Genomic DNA, 19,523 nt, shown 5'->3' on the forward strand with positions numbered 1-19,523 from the left:
AAGGTGGGAGGATTGCTTAAGCCCAGGAGTTTGAGGCCAGCCTGGGCAACATAGTGAGACCCCATTTCTATTTGAATGAAAAATTTTAAAAGACAGTAAATAAAAAATAATAATCCAATTTCTTTTAAAATGACAGTGAACTGATAAGTAGCTAATAGTTCATGCCCAAGGGGAAAAAGACCCCATTTCAGCTCTCCATGCCTTTTGCCATTGAGCAAGGCTTTAAGCATGTCACAGTCCTTACAACCTCCAGACCTTACTTGTGTGCTCCTACCAGGTGGAATGCCACTCCTCCTTCACTCCATTTATCTGAACCATACTTATTCTTCAAAACTCCAATCTAGTATTACCTTCTCCAGGAAGCACACCATTCTCCTACTTCTCAACCACCTGCTGCTGTTAAAATCTATCCCACACAATTTAGCACTTAATTCAGTCAACTCTTAACTCCTAATGTTTAATGTAAACTAGTTTAGACTCCACAATTAATCCCATAGGCATCCTTCTTGATCTCTTTCAGGGACACTTAGCAAAAGTCTGAGCCTGAAGTTAGGGCTCAGCAAAGACATACTGAAGACACTTGTTATAGAAACAAAATCAGAGGTTTCCATTCTTTTAATATAAATGGTTAGAAAATGGAGTGTTCAAACACAGCCATAAAACAAACAAAAAAAAAAAAACCCTTCAGCATCCTGGGGAGCAGCTACCAAAGACACCACAGGTATTCCCAGGTCATTGAACCAGAGAGTGTTAGAGCAGAGGAATCTCAATCATCTACTCCCAAACTTTTAAACGGGTGCATGAATAGAATACCCATTGGGGTCAATGGCAGTGTGCCAAAGGGGTCCACAAAGCCACAGGATAAACATGGCATGCTTTTCTGGAGTGTCAATTTTACTTGAGTATAAGAAATTTTTTAAATGTCTATATTAAAACAAATACAGCTATATCATGGAGAACACAAACACTGCTCTCATTTTTAGGGTAAAACACAAGATATCAAAGACACTTGGAATTTGCAGTAGGCTACTTTGGGCTACCCCATCCACCCCTCTCCCTTACCCATGCTGGGATTTTATTTTCACTTTCCTCTGTCATTAGGGTTATTTTAATGAAAAATAAACAAAAGTTTGAGACAGACCGATGTAGTCCAACCCCTTTTTTCAAAATTAGGAAAACTGAGGCCCACAAGTGAGAAATAATTTGGCCAAAGCCATATACATTGAGTTCAGTGAGAACTTGGACCACAATCCACCTCCATCAGAATGTACATTTCTTCCCAGCAACTTGCTCAGTTGACTACTCACTACTAACTATACTTCCTTGCTAACTCTGTGCCACATCTTGTACCTTTCAGGATGTTTTTTCTTGCCAAAGGCTATACAACCTATCCTTAGGGAAACATGTAGCACCAGAAGCACTGAGAGCAGGCCAGACCCTTCCCTCTCTACAGCTTCAAATACAGTGAATAAAGATGCATGAAATGCATGTAACTGATGAGATTCATACCCCTCCCAGAAACAGGACAAGGTCAATAATTTCAGGGTGAGAGTGGCAAAAAGGGGATGAGGTCCTGCTAATCAGAGGCCATATCCAGAAAGCAAAGAGCTGACTTCAAGATCTTCCTTTTTCCCTTCGTTTGTGTAAGACCACCTCAGCAAGGCTCCAAGGAATCTGGAGCCTCAGTTTTTTTGGAGGTGTCCCTGCCTGGCTTCTCCGTCTTCTTCAGGCTAAGGGAATAAAATAATCACCTCAGGTAAGAACAGGAAGTGACTTTAAATTCAAAAGAACCCAGCTTCACTGTCATATATATTCTTCAGGCAAATTAGCAGAGGCTGCCTATAGATTTGCATACTTACATATACTTATTCACACCTTAAACCCACCCATGACTCTCACTGTTACACAGACATATGGAAATTCTTCTGCACACTGTCACAAATACAAACATAAGTACACATTTGTGTTGAGAAAACCAACATTATTATAGTCTGTCTCTACCCACACTTCTCCTCCCCCAACACCCACTCCCAGATATATACTATTGAGACCCACATTCACATCACATACTTCAGGTTGAGCAGTGATCCCAGTTGCCAGGGTTAGAGTCACATTTTATAGTGTTCCATTCCTCCCAAAGAACTAACAGATCATTTCACAAAGATATCATCACCTGCCAACTAATGTCAAGTTACAGCCAGAATACATGGCACATTACCCACTCCCATTACAGGTAGGCTCACAGGAGAATGACATCAGAGACAAAAGAGATTTGTGGCTCAGTGTCACTGCAGGAGACTGACCAGACAGGTAAGATGGGGTGCTTGCCCCAGCCAAAGAGATTTCCTTTCCTCTCTGGGCCCTAAAACTGGGGGGTGGGAAAGTTGTCTGACTTTTTGCAGACTTCTCAAACTCTAGATACAGATCACCTAGGTTGAAAAAACTAGAAAAGAAAAAGACTGCCCCCCTTTTTTTAACCTTTTTATTTTTTCTTTACAATTTTTATTTTAGTTTCAGAGGGTACACGTGCAGGTTTGTTACATAGGCAAATCGCGTGTCATGGGGGTTTAGGGTATGGATTATTTTATCACCCAAGTAACAAGCATAGTACCCCATAGGTAGTTTTTCAGTCCTCACCCTCCTCCCACCCTCCACCCTCCACCCTCCACCCTCAAGTAGACCCTGGAAAGACTCCTCTTCTAACATGAATTTTTTTTTTTCCAGAAGATGATTGGGTCATGATATATTACTTTTTCTTTTGAATAAGGCCCCAACTCCTAAAGAAAAGTGTAGTAATCAACAGCATGGTCTCTGGAGCCAGACACCAGGTCTGAATTTCAGCCCCATCACATACTAGTTGTATGACCTTGAGCAAGTTATTTAACCTCTTTAGCTTTCAGTTTCACGGTCTGTTAAAAGTTGGGATAATAATAGCATCTTTCTCATGGTGGTATGATGTGATTTAAATTTAAAGCTCTTAGAAAAGTACGTGGCCTGGCCCTTAAGAAGCTCAATAAATTGAATTATACAAAGGAGTAATTTCCTGTTTTTCCCTGGCTTTTACGCCCTCACTACCTGCTTGCCCACCCACAGCTGACAATGTGGCCACCCTGTTTCTGAGTCATGCCTTCTAGAGCCCAGAGAGAAGACTGGCCCAATATCACACAGAAAGATTAATAGGATTGGAATTGATTGCTTTGGAGTGACTCAGCAGGCCAGTAGCCAGTGTTCTTATCTACTTCATCTCCTCCTTAGGAAAAAATGAGCATAGTTGGAGGAAACATTGGGAGGAAATATGGCTGGGGCCAGGCAGGATGTAAATAATATTAAGAACAATAACAACTTAATATGTGCCAGGCACAGCTTTAAGTACACTCTGTGTGTTTTATTCAAACCTCACAGCAACCTTATGAATTAATGTCTACCATTATCACCTGCGTCATGCCGAAGAGAAAACAGGCTCCAACACCTAGAATGGCTTAAAGCAGAGGTTATGAACCCAGGCAGTCTGACACCAGAGATGGAGTGTTCAACCACTACACTATACTGCTGTCCACATAAAGCAAACAGAAGGATAGAAGAGGCAGGAACAAAGGACAATGGAGTGATACAAGTTCTTTTTGAAGTAAATTGATTGAGGCAATCTAGTGTTTTGGCTAAGCACTAATTTAAGACCAAGGGTTAAAAACTAACTGGGTTTAAGGCTTACTACCTCTGCTACTAGTTATTGATTTTCTTTGGGCCTTAGCTTCCTCGTCTGTAAAATGGGAATAAAACTAACAAGTATTTCATAGGCCAGGTGTCATAGTTCACATCTGTAATCCCAGCACTTTGGGAGGCCAAGGCAGGAGGATTGTTTGAGGCCAGGAGTTTGAGACCAGCCTGGGCAACACAGTGAGACCTCATCTCTACAAAAAAAAACTTTTTTTTTTTCTTAATCAGCCAGGAGTGGTGGTACATGCTTGTAGTCCTAGCCACTCAGGAGGGTGAGGTGAGAGGATCACTGGAGACCAGGAGTTCAAGGCTATACAGGGTGCCATGATTGTGTAACAGCACTCTAGCCTGATTGTCAGAGTGAGATCCTGTCTCTAAAAAAGTAAATAAAAATAAAATTGAAAACTAACTAGCATTTCTTAGAATTGTGATAAGGTTTACAGAAGATAATGCACATAACATGCCAAAGGCAGTGCTTAATACACCTACCTAAGTACTCAGTAAGAGCAACTAATAGCATTGGCTGTGCCACCTTCAGGATTTGCCTAGCTATACAGCTCCCCCTGCCCCTTCCCAGGGAAAAGCATTTAGGAAGGGGAAAAAAGTGTGTAAATTGTCCAGAAAATGAAGAATTGAGCAGAGTCACACTTCTAGACATCCTTTCCCACCTCTCAGGAGTATATGTGGGCATGGGGTGGGGGGTGGTTAGTGAGCACCAGCATTATTAGCATCACCTTCTCCTTTCTCAAGGAACAGAGCCTGCCAAATTATACCCCAGCCTTTGGTTGCTTATAGCCTGAGTAATAAATCTTTTTTTTTCCTTCAGTTTTGTTTTTCCATGTCCTTTTCACATCAACCCTGTGAGGTACTGGGAAACAAAGAAGTAATTTCAAGTGTGTTAAGTGTCTTCCACGTGGTGGACACAATGCTGCTACTTTCCATCAGTGCCCAATACCTCACAATATTACTGGGAAGGGGTGCACTTCTCCTCACTTTATAAATGATGCCCTGAATCCAGGGAAGGATGCTGTCTTCTTTAATGTACATTTTCTTCTCATCCCATCTATTCAGTACTACTCTGGCCTGAGGTTGCATCCTGCTGAGGATTTTCTGTAAACTGAACTACAGTATTCTAACATTTCACTGTCCTCAACACACCAGTCTTTGCATAGTCCCAAATCCCATGAGTTGAGAGTATTTTGCCACCAGTGGAGCTGAGATCAACTTATGATTCTGCTACTTACTCGCTATAGGATTCTGTACTCGTCACTTAACCTCTCCCTCTATTTCCTCATTTCTAATATGGGGATAATGACACCTTCTACTCCATGAGGTTGTGAAAATAAAATAACTTTCTTCAAAGTGCTCTGTCAACTGGAGATGCTTGACATAGAAACATTATTTAAAACAGAACCATCAGATAGTTTAATCTCAAAGGCGCCCCAGAAGGGCAATGGAACGCCTGTATCTCTTACTTTCTATCAAGTAGGACACCAGATCTGCCAACTATGGTTGGTGACTTTGGGAATGTTGGGGGATAGAGAATACAGGAATACCCTGAAGTGACTGTTGAGGAAATGATCTTTGCCATAATCAGTGTGTAATCTATATCAACATGGAGATATCTGAATCCTTTTTATAATATTCTTCTGAAAGCAGTATCATCTACACTATTTCATGTGGCACTGAATACTTATTTGAGGTATTGGGCACTGTTGGAAAGTGCCCAGCATTGTGTCCACCACATGAAAGAAACTTAACACATTTGAGATTAAATTAAAACTGTTTCACTTCCTTTGTTTCTACTTTCCCTTTCCCACAAGCGCTCCATCTGAATTTGCAAAATCCTTCCCATCTTCCCTTCTAGGCCCATCCATTACAAACGACACCTTAGTCCAGAACCAGGCCCTAAACCTCCAGATCAGTCTTTCTGAATCCACACAGCACTGTGCACCTGATACTGTCTTGTACTGCAGTCATTTATATACTTGTCTCAACCTCTGCCCTTCCTTCCCCACCTTCCCATTCGATTCACAAACTCTTTGAAGGGAAGAAGGAAGAAAGACAGACTGATTCCTTTGTATTTCACCAACCTAATAGTTGTTTTATGTCAGTCTCATTTTATAAAGCTTTTAATTATGGAAATTTTTATATATAATTTCATATATATATAAAGTATAAACACCAATATACCCCTCACCCAGCTTAACAGTTAATGACACATCTACAATAATCACATCTATACCTCCACTCATTCTGCCTTCTTACTTTGAATAACGTAATAGCAAATGCCAGACAGCGTATGATTTCATGCATAAACACTTCAATATGAACGACATTTGTTGCACTTCTATGTCCCCTGCAATTGGAAGATGACTTGCATTTATGTTCCCTGCTACTGGGCGCACCTCAGATTATTTGTGAGTGTGCCTATTATGTACCATATTTTATGCTTGGCTTCAGAGGTTCTGTCTGAGCTGCGGACGCACGCCAGTACCAAGCCAAAATATTCCCAACCGATAATTGCTACGGTTCCAAGGAATGAGCTCAGGGTGCACGTGGGAGCCCAGGAGCAGGGCCCTGATTGCACTAATTGAGCGGAATCGGGTTTTCTCATCTCATGGTGACCCTGAGTTCAAAGTCACCACGAGACTAGGGGTCTCCAGCAGGAGGCGCTGCAAAGAGACGGGGTGGTGTGGGGCCCCCTGAGTTCAGCTTCTCTTGAGGGAGCCCGGAAAGGCGGCCATTGCCGGCTGCGGGTGCAAACCAAGTAACAACTCCATTTAATAGGTGAGCGGGACGCCGAGTGCCAGGGCCTAAGAGGAGCCCCAGGATTCAGGTTCTGGGCAGAGGTGCAGAGGTGCAGGGCAGGTCTGGCACCTGCTCCCCAGGACTTCTGGACGCTGCGCGTTGACCTGGTTGCCACAGGTTCCTGTCCCAACTGCCGCTCTTCCTGATAGAATATATCTCGGAGCAAGGCACTGGACAGAACGAGGAAACACCTGTTTCCAACCAGAAACGAGGTAAAGGGGAAGCCCCCACCAGGCTTCCAATGGCCTCTCATTGAGCCTGCTCTCGAGAGCCTTGTAAAAGTGCGCCCAGAAAGCCAGCGGAGATCATTTTTCAAAAAGATCGCTTTCTATTTCTTACTCCCTCCTCCTTTTCCTAAGCCTAAGCTGTAACGTCTCTTTCTTTAAAAACAAAACAAAACAAAAAAAAGTCGTCTTTCCTCCGAGGGCCTTCCCGCTCCTCTCAGACCCTCGTCTTGATGTCTACAAGGACCACCACCCCCAACCCCACATTTTGGAACTGCATTGGCTTCCGGGTTTTTCATTTCCTCAGTATCCCGCTAACCTATACAGGTGGGAATTAGGACTTGGGGGCTGTAGAACAAAGAAACCTGTCCCAGGTCAGACGACCCTTCTGCAGCCTCCTACCAACTGGGGAACAAGAGGAGATCAGGAGCATGTGAACCCCTAACTCCGGTCTCACGTCACTTTCCAAAGGCTGGCATAGCAACCCGAGGACGCGTGGGAGGTGGGGACAGCCCCCGGGCAGCAGACAGACAGACCCCCACGGAACAGGCCTTGAGTGGCCGTGCGCGCCAGCGGCCTCCACGCACTGGGCTCTGTTATTTCATCAGCAGTTTCAGAAGAACCTGCCAAAAGCAGTTATGCCTCACTGCAATGTGTAGCTTTTTCCTGCCATTTTTTCATAATAAAAGAGGGAGTGAAGCTCGCTCGCTCTCTCCCTCCACCCCCCTCTCCCAAAAAGAGCCAAATGGATGCAAGAAGGAAAAAAAAAACCCACACACCAATCTCCGAGGGGATGCCAATGAGGTGTGGCTTGTATTTAAATATCCAATATGTCAATGTAAGGGGAGTGGGTATGTATATAAAGTGCCGTTTGCATCTGATAGCTCGACGAAGCCAGCTATGAGAGGCCGGAGGAGATGGATGCGGCGGGGAAAAGGCACTTTGACTGAGAGCAAGGTCAGGAGCGCGCTGCCTCACGCTCCCCGCCGCTGAGAAGTTCCTTGGACGCGAACAGACATCGACTGCAGCTCAGCAGAGCGCGGAGAGAGCGAGCTAGCGAGGGAGCGCCGCCGACCCGCCCGCGCCCGCCGCGGGGAGAGGCAGTTCGCGCCCCGTGGCCCCGGCTCGTACAGCGAGCGCCCAGCACAACCCGCGCCTCAATCGGCCCAGCCATGGCAGAGGTCGGGGGCGTCTTGGCCTCCTTGGACTGGGATCTACACGGCTTCTCCTCGTCTCTGGGGAACGTGCCCTTAGCTGACTCCCCAGGTTTCCTGAATGAGCGCCTGGGCCAGATCGAGGGGAAGCTGCAGCGTGGCTCACCCACAGACTTCGCCCACCTGAAGGGGATCCTGCGGCGCCGCCAGCTCTACTGCCGCACCGGCTTCCACCTGGAGATCTTCCCCAACGGCACTGTGCACGGCACCCGCCTCGACCACAGCCGCTTTGGTGAGGACGCGGTCGGGGGGACGGGAGGCGGGCGGACGGCGCGCTAGGGAGCCGACAGCTCCGGGCTCCGGCGTAGGGCCTGCGGACCGCCCACCGACTTGGTGTCGTCCGGTCCAGTCGAGGCAAGACACGACGGCGCGGGCGTGGGCCGCTCGACATCAGGGGGGCCTTGCACCCTCGGACACTCTGCAGGGGGCGGGGGCGCCTTGCGGTGAGGCCTCTCCTTTCGCTGGTCCACCATCACTCCCCGGGGAGCAAGGGGCTTGTTTTGGGAGCTGGACTCTAAGCCTTGGATGAAAGCAGGTGGAGATGAGAGAGGGGTGGGAGCTCTCGCATTGGAGGCCGGGACCGTGGCTGCTGCGCGGGCCGTGCCTCGAGGGCAGCAGGGCTGTGGCAGCTGATTTCCTGGAACCGGATCCTGCATGGGCCATGGGCATATGAGGCGATCGGCCCGCACTCAAATCGCTTTTGCGTGCCAGCTGTGGCATCTGCCTGCCTCGGGGTCGCTCTGTCCAGGGTAGGAGCCAATCCAGGCAGCCTGGCATGAATTGGGAGTCTAGGAAAACCTCGCGGTGTCCACCGTGTAAGGGCACAAGTTCTGGGGCAGCTTTTGCTGGAAACTACCTCTGGACTCCTTGCCTCAGTGAGAAAACCGTCCTAGGCCCACTCCCAGTCCCAGAAACAGTTGTCTCTTGGGCCCAAAACAGTAAACGTTCAACCTCCACCCAGGATTGTCTCTGCCTGCCTGCCACTATACAGACTGTTCAACACAGCTGCCTGTCTCACATATAGAACTAATTACACAATTATAAGCCTTGATCTATGACTAAGATCATTAGGTTTCTAAGCAGATGTGTTCAATCCTCAATAATTTGCCATTTTTATTTTCAATTTCCAATTCTCTACTAAGTCATCATGGGAGTTCTGTGACAGCTATCTTTGCCCCTCCCCATCTTCCAGTGTCCTCTGCTTCCTCCCAAGGACCCTATAATCCAAGAAGGACACCTTTTCCCCCAAGCCAGTAAGATATTCTGCCTATACTCAAACATGACACCCTTCTCTTCGTTCTCCCACCCTCCTTCTTGCCAACATACCCCTGCTACCCCCTCAAAACCTCTCCATCCTCCTATTCTCCATGCCTTGCTAGAGCTGCATCTGGAGTGCACAGCAAAAAGGGGGACTTAGGGGCCAGTTGCTGGGTAAGGCCAAGACTAGCAAACAGCTTAGGGCAGAATTGGTCTTCCTTGCTGGGAACAGGCAGGAACCGTAATGAGGTCTATGGCACCTTGGAAAAATGCACTCAAACAGAGCTAGAGTAGCATAGGTTGGGAGGGGTAATGGAGGGGTGCATGTGTCTGTATAAACTAGCAGCAGGTCCTCAAAAGGGTGATAAGGTTAAGTGGGAGGAGACAAAGTGTTAACTTGGCTCCTTTCCCTTTCGTTGCTTGTGATTTTGCAGTCCCCTTTTGTTCCTCTTCATAAGGAATGGGACTCCCACCCTGGCCTCAAAGGCTTCCTGAAATGGCCTAAAGATACCGGGGTAAGTCATTGCTGATACATAACCAAAGAAAGTCATGAAATGATGGAGAAATGTGGGGCGGGGGCAGCAAAGATAGAAAAATTATGAGCACACCTCCCAGTAGCTCCAAATATTTTTCTGATTCTGTGCCTAAGCTGAGCCCAGTAACCTACAAGGTCAACATAAATCAGTAATGGGCTCTTGGGATAAGTGGTCTTTAATTAGCTCCCTAAAGACACATCTTGATTTATTTTCATCTCCTAGGTCTGCTAAGGGCGTTAAGTTTAGGGAGAAATCACAGGAAATAAGATTGGCAGGAGGAAGGGACATTTTCGTTGCTGCTTAACCAACTGCTTCATTTCTGGTTTTGCCTTTAAAAAAGAAAAAACACTGCCCCAAAGCACCTCTGCATCACCTTTTCCCTTTCCTCCTTCCCTAACTTCCTGGCAGTTTCCTGTACTTCCTGTAAAGAAAATGATAACTGGTCAAAGCTGTGTCTTTGTAACCTCCCCTGCCAACTTTAAAACACATACTCTTTCTCAGTTTAGCTTTTGGCACAGAAAGAGGTGGCGTTCAAGTTTGCTAACTCTCTCCTCCCTCCACATTTGAGTTAATCAGCCAGGGTATTCAATAAATTGAAACTTTAACATTCCATAAGTGCTTTAGCAGTCAACATTCCAGCAGGGTAAAGTAGGCCAGACTTAAGATATAAAATATTATAGATTTCTGCTAGGGGGGAGGAGGTAGTCTCCAAAAGCCATGTGAAGTAAATAGCTATTTGTTGTAATTGGAGAGCAGGGCCCCCAAGGATTACCCTGGAATCCATGTGTTCAGAACAAGTCAGGCTAAGCCCAAGAGCAGTCTCGACTCCAAATAATAACCTGTTGGCACAGCATATGCTCTCCGCTCTCCATCTGCAATCAGTAGCCAGGAGTATTTCAATCCCCGCCTGGCTGGTAGCATTTATATGAAGTTCACAAGGATCCTGACATTCCGAGGGGCACCTGTGGACTGGCAGAGCAGAGCTTGGGAGCCAAACTGAAAGAGAGTCCTCCCACCAGGTGGGACGGAGTAGGCTCATGCAGCTGCTTCAGTCCTTGAGTGATCTGGTTCTCGTTTGGCAAGATGCCAAAGCAGCACTGTCTCGGCCCCAAAGGTCTGAAAGGATAGCTGAAGGAGTTCAGGCAAGTTTTGGAACTAGATTAAACTACACATTAGACAGTCATCTAGCTAGGTTCTGAAGCAGTGGGGCTTCAGAACAGATCAGTTTTGACTGAGAGCCTGGGGAGAGAGGTATAAGAAGAGAAGAGTCTGGAAATTGTCAAGAAAAGGGCAGAGCTTGATGTGGGTGGGTCAAGATGAGGCAGAGTAGAGAGAGATCCTGGGCCTTGAAGGGGTAAGAGTACTGAGGACAAACTTTGTCTACTTAATACTTCACCTCAACACTTTGCTGTTAACACCCCTGTCCAGCTGTAGCTGGGAAAATATGAAAATGGCTTATTTTCTCTCCCCCTTCATGTTGGCTAGGATTCAGGAGAAGGTTTAGGAATATCTCTTCCATCATCATGTGCCACTGGGTTCCCACAGTTTGAATCCAGCTAATAGGAAAGTTGGCGAGGGAAAATGATGGCCAAAGACAGCTGGGTGGGGATAATTCCAGCTGTCGGAGACCCCTGTTACTGGACACAACCCAAGTGACTTCCTGTATGATCTGTCCTTTGGCATCAGGGTTAACAGAGAGTTGGAGAAAAACTGTAGTGACTCAAATGGCCACACCTCTTGGGTTTCATGATTTGTTCTCACACTATGTCTTGGGCAGTGAGATCATAAGCTGCGCTCTGCTACTTAATGAGCTCAGGGTTGTCAGAGACCTGAGATACTTACAGAATGAGGGAACTAACTCTTGAAGCTCAGGAGTAACCTGCCTGAGCAAAGCAAAGAACTAAAGGCTCCCACATGTTAGTGTCCCTCAGAGTTTAGGACCCAGAACTGAATCATGACCTGGTTTCTCGTTTCCTCTCCATACTGGGCACTCTCCTTTGAACATGCTCTGTTTTTCCATTTCCTTTTCTAAGCACAGTAGAACTAAACACACTACTCTCAGTGTGGTCTAACCATAACAGAGCAGAGTGGGACAATCCCTCCTCCCTTTTGCTAGTTACTAGACATGTATCAGTGAAGCCTTAGAGCATACTAGCTTTCTTTCTGTTTTTTTCCACTAGCTTTCTAATTTTTAATTTTATATGACCAATTTTACACTAGCTTTTTAATAAGCCCACTAATCACCCATCATACAGAGTTTGCCTCATTCAATCAAGTCTCTTAGCCATTGTTGTGTTTTACTAAGCCACATCTCCACATTGCAGAGATGGGTAGACTAGCAAGTAATTAAAATGCACAGCAACACAAAATAACAGTACACATTTTCAAGAAAGTATATATGGTTACCTGAAGTGGAGAGGCAGATGGGAGCAGGGTATGAAGAGAAAAAGAAAGAAAGAAATAGATAACTATAAAGACCTTGCACAGACCAACTATGTTAATAGGACATGAACTAAGTAGTACAGTTAACTCAACTGTCTGCACTTGAGGGTCACACTACCCCAACAAAACCCCAAGCACAAAACACTTTGGGAAATTTGGGGGACCAAAGTGCAGGAGTTCACATTGATTATAATTAAGCATAGTTTGTTGGAGCATGCCCATTTTTCCATCCTCTTGAAATCTCTTTGGATATTGCTTATGTCATCCCTCTCTAGAAGCTGTATATCTTCTAGAACTAAGATAAGCAGTTCTCATATGTTCTCTTACAAGTCATTTATTGAAATATCAAAAAGAGCAGAACCGAACGCAAAACCTGGTGCAGTGCAACTGAAGATTTGGGTGCATTAAATCAATGTCTGATTAACCCCTACTTGGCACTGGGTATTTTCTCTTCCCCTCCTACCATCTTGTCTCAATCTCATTTCCCAAGACTCCTTTCTTTGCACAGTAAGATTTGATAACAACCAGACTGAGAATAAATCTTGGAGGATTTCAATGTGAGAGGCCAAAGGCCAAACTATGAGTGTTCTATAGAATTGCAGCAGAAGAACCTTACCTCCTTCCAATAGATCTGGGTGGTTTGTGGAAGCACACGCCCCCAAAGCTGCCACAACTGAACAGCAGCCCACCAGCTTGAGTCATTGGGATTCTTCAGGAGACGTCCCAGTAGAGTTTTTAACTTGATTTTAAAATTAGCCACTTAACACTCTTGATCTTGGGAGATCAGTTCTACCCCCTATGTAGATTATGTAGATTATTATTGCCCTTAAGAATTGCATTTTTGGGCCAAGCATAGTGGTGCACACCTGTAATCCCAACACTTTGGGAGGCCGAGGTGCACAGGTTGCTTGAGCCTAGGAGTTTGAGACCAGCCTTAGCAACATGGTGAAACCCTGTCTTTAAAAAATAAAAAATTAGCTGGATATGGTGATGTGTGCATGTAGTCCCAGCTACTAAGGAGGCTCAGGTAGGAGGACCACCTGAGCCTGGGGAGTTCGAGGCTGCAGTGAGCCATGATCACACCACTGCATTCCAACCTGGGTGACAAAGCAAGATCCTGTCTAAAAAAAAAAAAAGAATTGCGATTTTAGATAAGAAAGACAACCAGATATGAGCTCATTTCAGACCTTTGGATGACTTAAACAATCAAGTTTTTAGTCTGTATGTTGGAAAATGTGGTTAGAGACAGGAATATCAAAGAAGAATCTAGTTGACTATTATATCTGTATCTAGATAATAGACATACTATCTTGGGACAAAACTGTAGTCTTTGGTATCTCCAAGATTTTCGTTTGGGTCCTGTTACCCACTTAGGACTGCTGCTGGGTAAATGAAAGCATTTTCAAATCATCACCTCTACCATTGTCAGCTAGAAGGACATTTCTGGATTTCTTCTCTTTGGCCTTAAAAAGTTGCAACATCTCAAATCAGTATTGAGTCCAATACTACCTGCCAACTCTTTGCTGTGGATAAACTTAAAATTCTCAAGAGAGGAGAGAATGATAGGCTTGTCAGCTTGGGGCTGTACTAACTGAGAACACTTTTTAGGAGAAAGCTCTCATGTGGCCAAGTTTTGACTCCTGCCATAAGCAGGGGGAACAAACAGTGAGTGGCCTGTGTGGCCTTTGTTAGAGTCAGCTACAGGCAGTTGACAGCCTCATGTGGCTTTAAGGACATGGGGGCTGACAGGGTGCAAAACAAGTTGAGCCTGGAGGACAGCAAGGTAATGTTGTGTGCTCTAAAGGAAGACCGAGGTGACTAGGAAAGATACAGAATCCTGGCCTCATTCTTGCATTTAGAAAACTGACTTCCTATTTCTTGAATTTGACACCAATGGCACCTTGCAATTATGTAGCTTTTGTAGCCAAAGCCTCCTTCTCACGGCCTCTTCCTCATAATATGCCTAAGAGTGTTGAGTAGAAGCAGAGAGGGTTTCCCCCATTTTACATATGGAAAAACTGAGGCCCAAAGAGACTAAGTACCTTCTCTGAGGGTCCATTCTTGCTGCAAAAGATGGTTCCATCAGGCACTTTATCAAAGGCACACAGGGCTGGCCTCCAGTTGGGGACAAATGACTGGTATCCATGTCACCTGAACAGCTTTCTCTTAGTCTGATGTCAGTAAAAGAAATTGTGTTCATTTTTTGCCCTAGGAATCCTGGAGTTTATCAGCCTGGCTGTGGGGCTGATCAGCATCCGGGGAGTAGACTCTGGCCTGTACCTAGGAATGAACGAGCGAGGAGAACTCTATGGGTCGGTAAGTTTAAAGTTTTTTTTTTTTTTTTTCCGTCGGAGGTTATTACAACCAGTGCTTGGACAATGTAAAGCAAAACTATAAAAATATTTATTTAGCACTTGAAAGCAAGCACTTTTTAGCTGTAAAGGAGTAGTGTCTTCTAGTTATTTCTTGGCTGCCCAGGGTCTTGCTACATAACACCTTCAGTCATTTTGGCCTCTACCAAAACATAAGCTTTTTGTTTGTTTTTTGTTTTTTTGTTTTGAGATGAAGTCTCACTCTGTTGCCTAGGCTGGAGTGCAGTGGCGCATTCTCGGCTCACTGCAACCTCCACAGGTTCAAGTAATTCTCTTGCCTCAATCTCCCGAGTAGCTGGAACTACAGGCATGCAACACCACACCCATCTAATTTTTTGTATTTTTAGTAGAGACCAGCTTTCACCATGTTGGCCAGGCTGGCCTCGAACTCCTGACTTGCCTCAGCCTCCAGACTAGGTGATCTTCCTGCCTCAGCCTCCCAAAGTGCTGGGATTACAGGCATGATCCACTGTATCTGGACCCAAAACATAAGCTTTTCATTATTTTTTTCTCTCTTTTTTTTTCTAATCATCATAAAGTCTGCAAACAGAAGGGAAAACAGTTTCTATTTAAATACATACAATTTTTTTTTTGACATGGAGTCTGGCTCTGTTGTCCAGGCTGGAGTGCAATGGTGCAATCTCGGCTCACTGCAACCTCTGCCTCCTGGTTTCAAGCAATTCTCTTGCCTCAGCCTTCAGACTAGCTGGGACTACAGGCACCTGCCACCACACCTGGCTAACTTTTGCATTTTTAGTAGAGACAGGGTTTCACCGTATTGGCCAGGCTGGTCTCGAACTTTTGACTTGTGATCCACCCACCTTGGCCTCCCAAAATGCTGGGGTTACAGGCATGAGCCACTGTGCCCGGCAGGCTTTTCTATGATACATTTGCTTTTGCCTTTTTCATTAGAAGGCCAGCTAGTCTGATGATAACAGTAATCTGTACTGGTTTGGCAGTACATGGTCGGAGTTTGGGGCATTAACCCTCCAGAGGAATACATCTGAATTTGAGTGTATACCCAGAGAAGTAGCAGACTAGCAGGCACAAAAATAGGCAGTGGAAGAGCTGGCTTTCAAATTGAGGATTCTGAGGTTCACAACATAGCCCCTAATTTCCAGACTGCTTCAGCTCAGTCCTAAAGGCCAAATGAAACAAACAAATGAAGAATGAGGGTTCCAGGGTCTAGTGACAGCCTTAAGCCCTCAGCTAGGACTAGGCTAGCTGCAGTGCATTTTCTGTATCCTGGAAGCTAGCCTAGCACTGGGGAATGGTGAGTGATTTGCGGACCTTAACCCTTCCATGGGATCCCAACTCCTGGCTCTGGCTTTTGAATCACATAGCATACTTTCTGGCTGCCTGCACCCCATGAAATCAGAACACATTTTTCCATGACACCTAAGAGATAGGCCTGTCCCCAGCACTCAGTATCGGCAACCCCAGCAAGTAGTATGGCGGTTGGATCAAGTGTGAGAAGGGACAGAGGCAAGAGACCCAGGAACTGCCAGCCTGAAGTAGCCAGATTGGAAGAGCTTTTCAAGGAGATCTTTTCTGAGCTTCCCAACTGACAGGCCTGAGACCCTTCATTAGGAGAGATCACAGCTCACCTCCCATGGAGCTTTATATAGATTCAAGGCCTTTGCCTGTCAGTTGACATGGTTTGCTATAATCTCAATGGATTTGAACATCATTAGCTATAAGTAGGGAGAAAGCTCAGTGGGTGTCAGTGGGGCATTGGGAGGCCGTAGAAGCAATTCTCAGGCTCAAAAAGCCAGGTGATGCCATGTCCTCCAGTCTCCTCCCTTCAGGAAAGATTTCAACTAAAACATTTTTGTGTAGCTTATGAAAGAGAATGAAGGAGATATAGACAAGAGTGTTTTGCCCTATTTGGAAGAAAGATACCTTCAGTAACACAGAGAAATAGAACTGGAATTTTATAACATCAATGTGCTATTGCTATTTCAGGGTTTCTCCACTAGCAAGCTGGGATAGGATAAATAGTCATATCATGGGTTCTGCTTTATTTTCTCACCCTCACAGAAGAAACTCACACGTGAATGTGTTTTCCGGGAACAGTTTGAAGAAAACTGGTACAACACCTATGCCTCAACCTTGTACAAACATTCGGACTCGGAGAGACAGTATTACGTGGCCCTGAATAAAGACGGCTCACCCCGAGAGGGATACAGGACTAAACGACACCAGAAATTCACTCACTTTTTACCCAGGCCTGTAGATCCTTCTAAGTTGCCCTCCATGTCCAGAGACCTCTTTCAGTATAGGTAATGAACCTCTTGTGTGCCCTCTGTCACCCATGTACTCTAGGGCCACGGTTGTCTCTGCAAGCACTATACTCATAGCTTTTCAATCCTTCCTTACTATCATTTTAGATAACAGAAAAGCACTTACTGTTGAACTCAACCCAGCTGTTCCCTTGTTGTTCAAAGTGTATATCAAGGTTGGGTTATTTTGGGTAGGGATGGGGGGGGCTGGGCTTGAGGGAATCTTGTATATACTTTTTCCTTTACTCATGTTCTTTCCCCTGAGGTAGCATAACAAAGAATGGGAGCCCTTGCCAAGGGTCAGGGGTGTCTTATCCCACAATTTACTCAAATACCTTGACAATAGGTATAAATGAAAGACCAAGGAATCTGCCACAGATGCTACCTACAGAGTTTTGGAAAAGTCTCTTTAAGAAAATCCTTGAGGCTACAGCCTTGCTGCAAGCCTTCCCTGCATTGGCTATGCAGATTTCTCATCTGTCCTGACATGCAGTTTTCCTGCCATTGGAAGTGGGAGATGGGGTAGGTTGTAAGAAAATGATATTAAAATGTAAGCATGGATACTGTGCATAAGGACAAATTATTTATAAAATGTATATGCTATTTATTTTATATATTTATTTATTTCAAAATAATTTTATTTTTAATGAGAGATGCTATCGCTGGATTTTCATCAGATAGAATAAGGTCCTACTGAAACAGGATAAAATGAGTTATTAAAGGCTTTTACTGGCAATAAAATGTCTTTATATTGTAAGACTCTGTCTAATTCTATTGATTTGTACATTTAATAGGATTATAAGGTTGGCCAGCTTCTTTCTCTCCAACTCATTAGAATTTTCTGATGTTGGCATCACACTGCCTATGCTGGATGTCTCCATCAGCCATTATGTATGTTAGCATTATCTAGAGGCCTTATGTGAAGTCCTAGTGGTCCTTTCCAGTTCTATGACTTTAAACTTACAGGTGAATCAAAGCTTCAGGAAGGCCTAGACCAACAGCTATTACTGAAGCTCCCATTTGTGCTTAGGACTATGCATAGAGAAACTCTCCTTTGGGACTTTGTTAGGGTCCAAAGTCCTAAAGTCTAAACGCTAATTGCGGGTTTCTTACTTCAGATATGAAGATGAAGGGATTCAAAATAAACATGAATCAGCTGATGCAGTGGCTTATACCTGTAATCCGAGCACTTTGGGAGGCCAAGGAGGGTGGATCACTTGAGGCCAGGAGTTCAAGACCAGACTGGCCAACATGCTGAAACACTGTCTCTACTAAAAATACAAAAATTAGCCAGGCATGGTGGCAGGTGCCTGTAATCCCAGCTACTCGAGAGGCTGAGGCAGGAGAATTGCTTGAACCCAGGAGGCAGAGGTTGCAGTGAGCTGAGATCGCACTATTGCACTCCAGCCTGGGTGACAGAGCGATTTTATCTTCAAAAAATAAAATAAATAAATAAACACGAATCAACAGAGAGACTGAGTTTTTGACCCAGTCAATTTCCATTCTGGAGATTTCCCCCTTCTCTTTACCCCTATCCTTACCTCCTGCCAGTGCTTCTCCTAGGGAATTTGGGAAGCTGTAAACACATTCATCTACTGCAGTAGTGCTTAGTGTATTCTATATGGTCTCTTGACCAGCAGGATCACCTAGAAACTTTTTGGAGATGTAAATTATCAGAAATTCTGGGGGCAAGGCCCAGCAGTCTACATGTTAACAACCCTTGCAGGGGGATTCTTGTGCATACTAAAGTTTGGGAATTACTGCCCTAAAGGAATGGTTTTTTAAAAAAATTATTTTTGCATCTGAATGGTTTATAAATAAAGTTTTAGGGCAACTTCAGTCCAGAAAACAAAAGTAGAGTGGCTCTAGTTGAAGTAGGGATGGCATTTCTCAGAGCTCCCTCTTCCCCAGAGCAGCCCCTGAGGTATCTTGGTTAAAAATTCCTAGTCTTGCTGCTCTGCCTATGGAGTAACCATTCTTTATTCCTTTACCTTTCTAATAAACTTGTTTTCACTTAAAAAAAATTTCTAGTCTCTTTACTGATATTTACCAAGGTAGGAGAATAGGGCTATTTGCATTTTTACAGTGAGTGTTGTCAGGAGACAGCAACCTAAGGAATAAAAGTCCCACTGAGTACACAGGCACTATGAAGGCCTGGTGGGAGAGGTTTTTGGGTTTAAGATAGTTCTTCCTAGTGCTCCTGAATCATATCATGTAAGCATCCACTATTTTTCTAATTGTATGGGTGAAACAAATAGCTTAGGTATCAACTAACTTAAAAATCATCACACCTGTAATCCTAGCACTTTGGGAGGCCAAGGCGGGTGGATCACGAGGTCAAGAGATAGAGACCATCCTGGTCAACATGGTGAAACCCCGTCTCTACTAAAAATACAAAAATTAGCTGGGCATGGTGGTGCGTGCCTGTAATCCCAGCTACTCAGGAGGCTGAGGCAGGAGAATTGCCTGAACCCAGGAGGCGGAGGTTGCGGTGAGCCGAGATTGCGCCATTGCACTCCAGCCTGGGTAACAAGAGCGAAACTCCATCTCAAAAAAAAAAAAATCAAAGCCCAAAGGTCTATAAAGCTCACCCAAATATAAGTACCAAACAGAGAAGCTGCACATACATGAAATAGCAAATAAGACTCTATTAATAAAAAGTGCTAAATTG

At 44.9% G+C, this 19,523-nt stretch overlaps 1 protein-coding gene across 1 annotated transcript; it reads left to right on the plus strand.

Moving 5' to 3' along the window:
- The first annotated feature begins 7,636 nt into the window (after positions 1-7,636).
- FGF16 (fibroblast growth factor 16) lies at positions 7,637-17,609 on the plus strand. The gene is made up of 3 exons (XM_035288536.3): positions 7,637-8,195; positions 14,411-14,514; positions 16,611-17,609. Exons 1-3 carry the CDS (start codon positions 7,922-7,924, stop codon positions 16,854-16,856), a joined length of 624 nt encoding a protein of 207 aa, XP_035144427.1. The 5' UTR covers positions 7,637-7,921; the 3' UTR covers positions 16,857-17,609.
- Positions 17,610-19,523: the final 1,914 nt, after the last annotated feature.

Source organism: Callithrix jacchus, chromosome X, assembly GCF_049354715.1.
Source record: "Callithrix jacchus isolate 240 chromosome X, calJac240_pri, whole genome shotgun sequence".
In the NCBI taxonomy this organism is placed as follows: domain Eukaryota; kingdom Metazoa; phylum Chordata; class Mammalia; order Primates; family Cebidae; genus Callithrix; species Callithrix jacchus.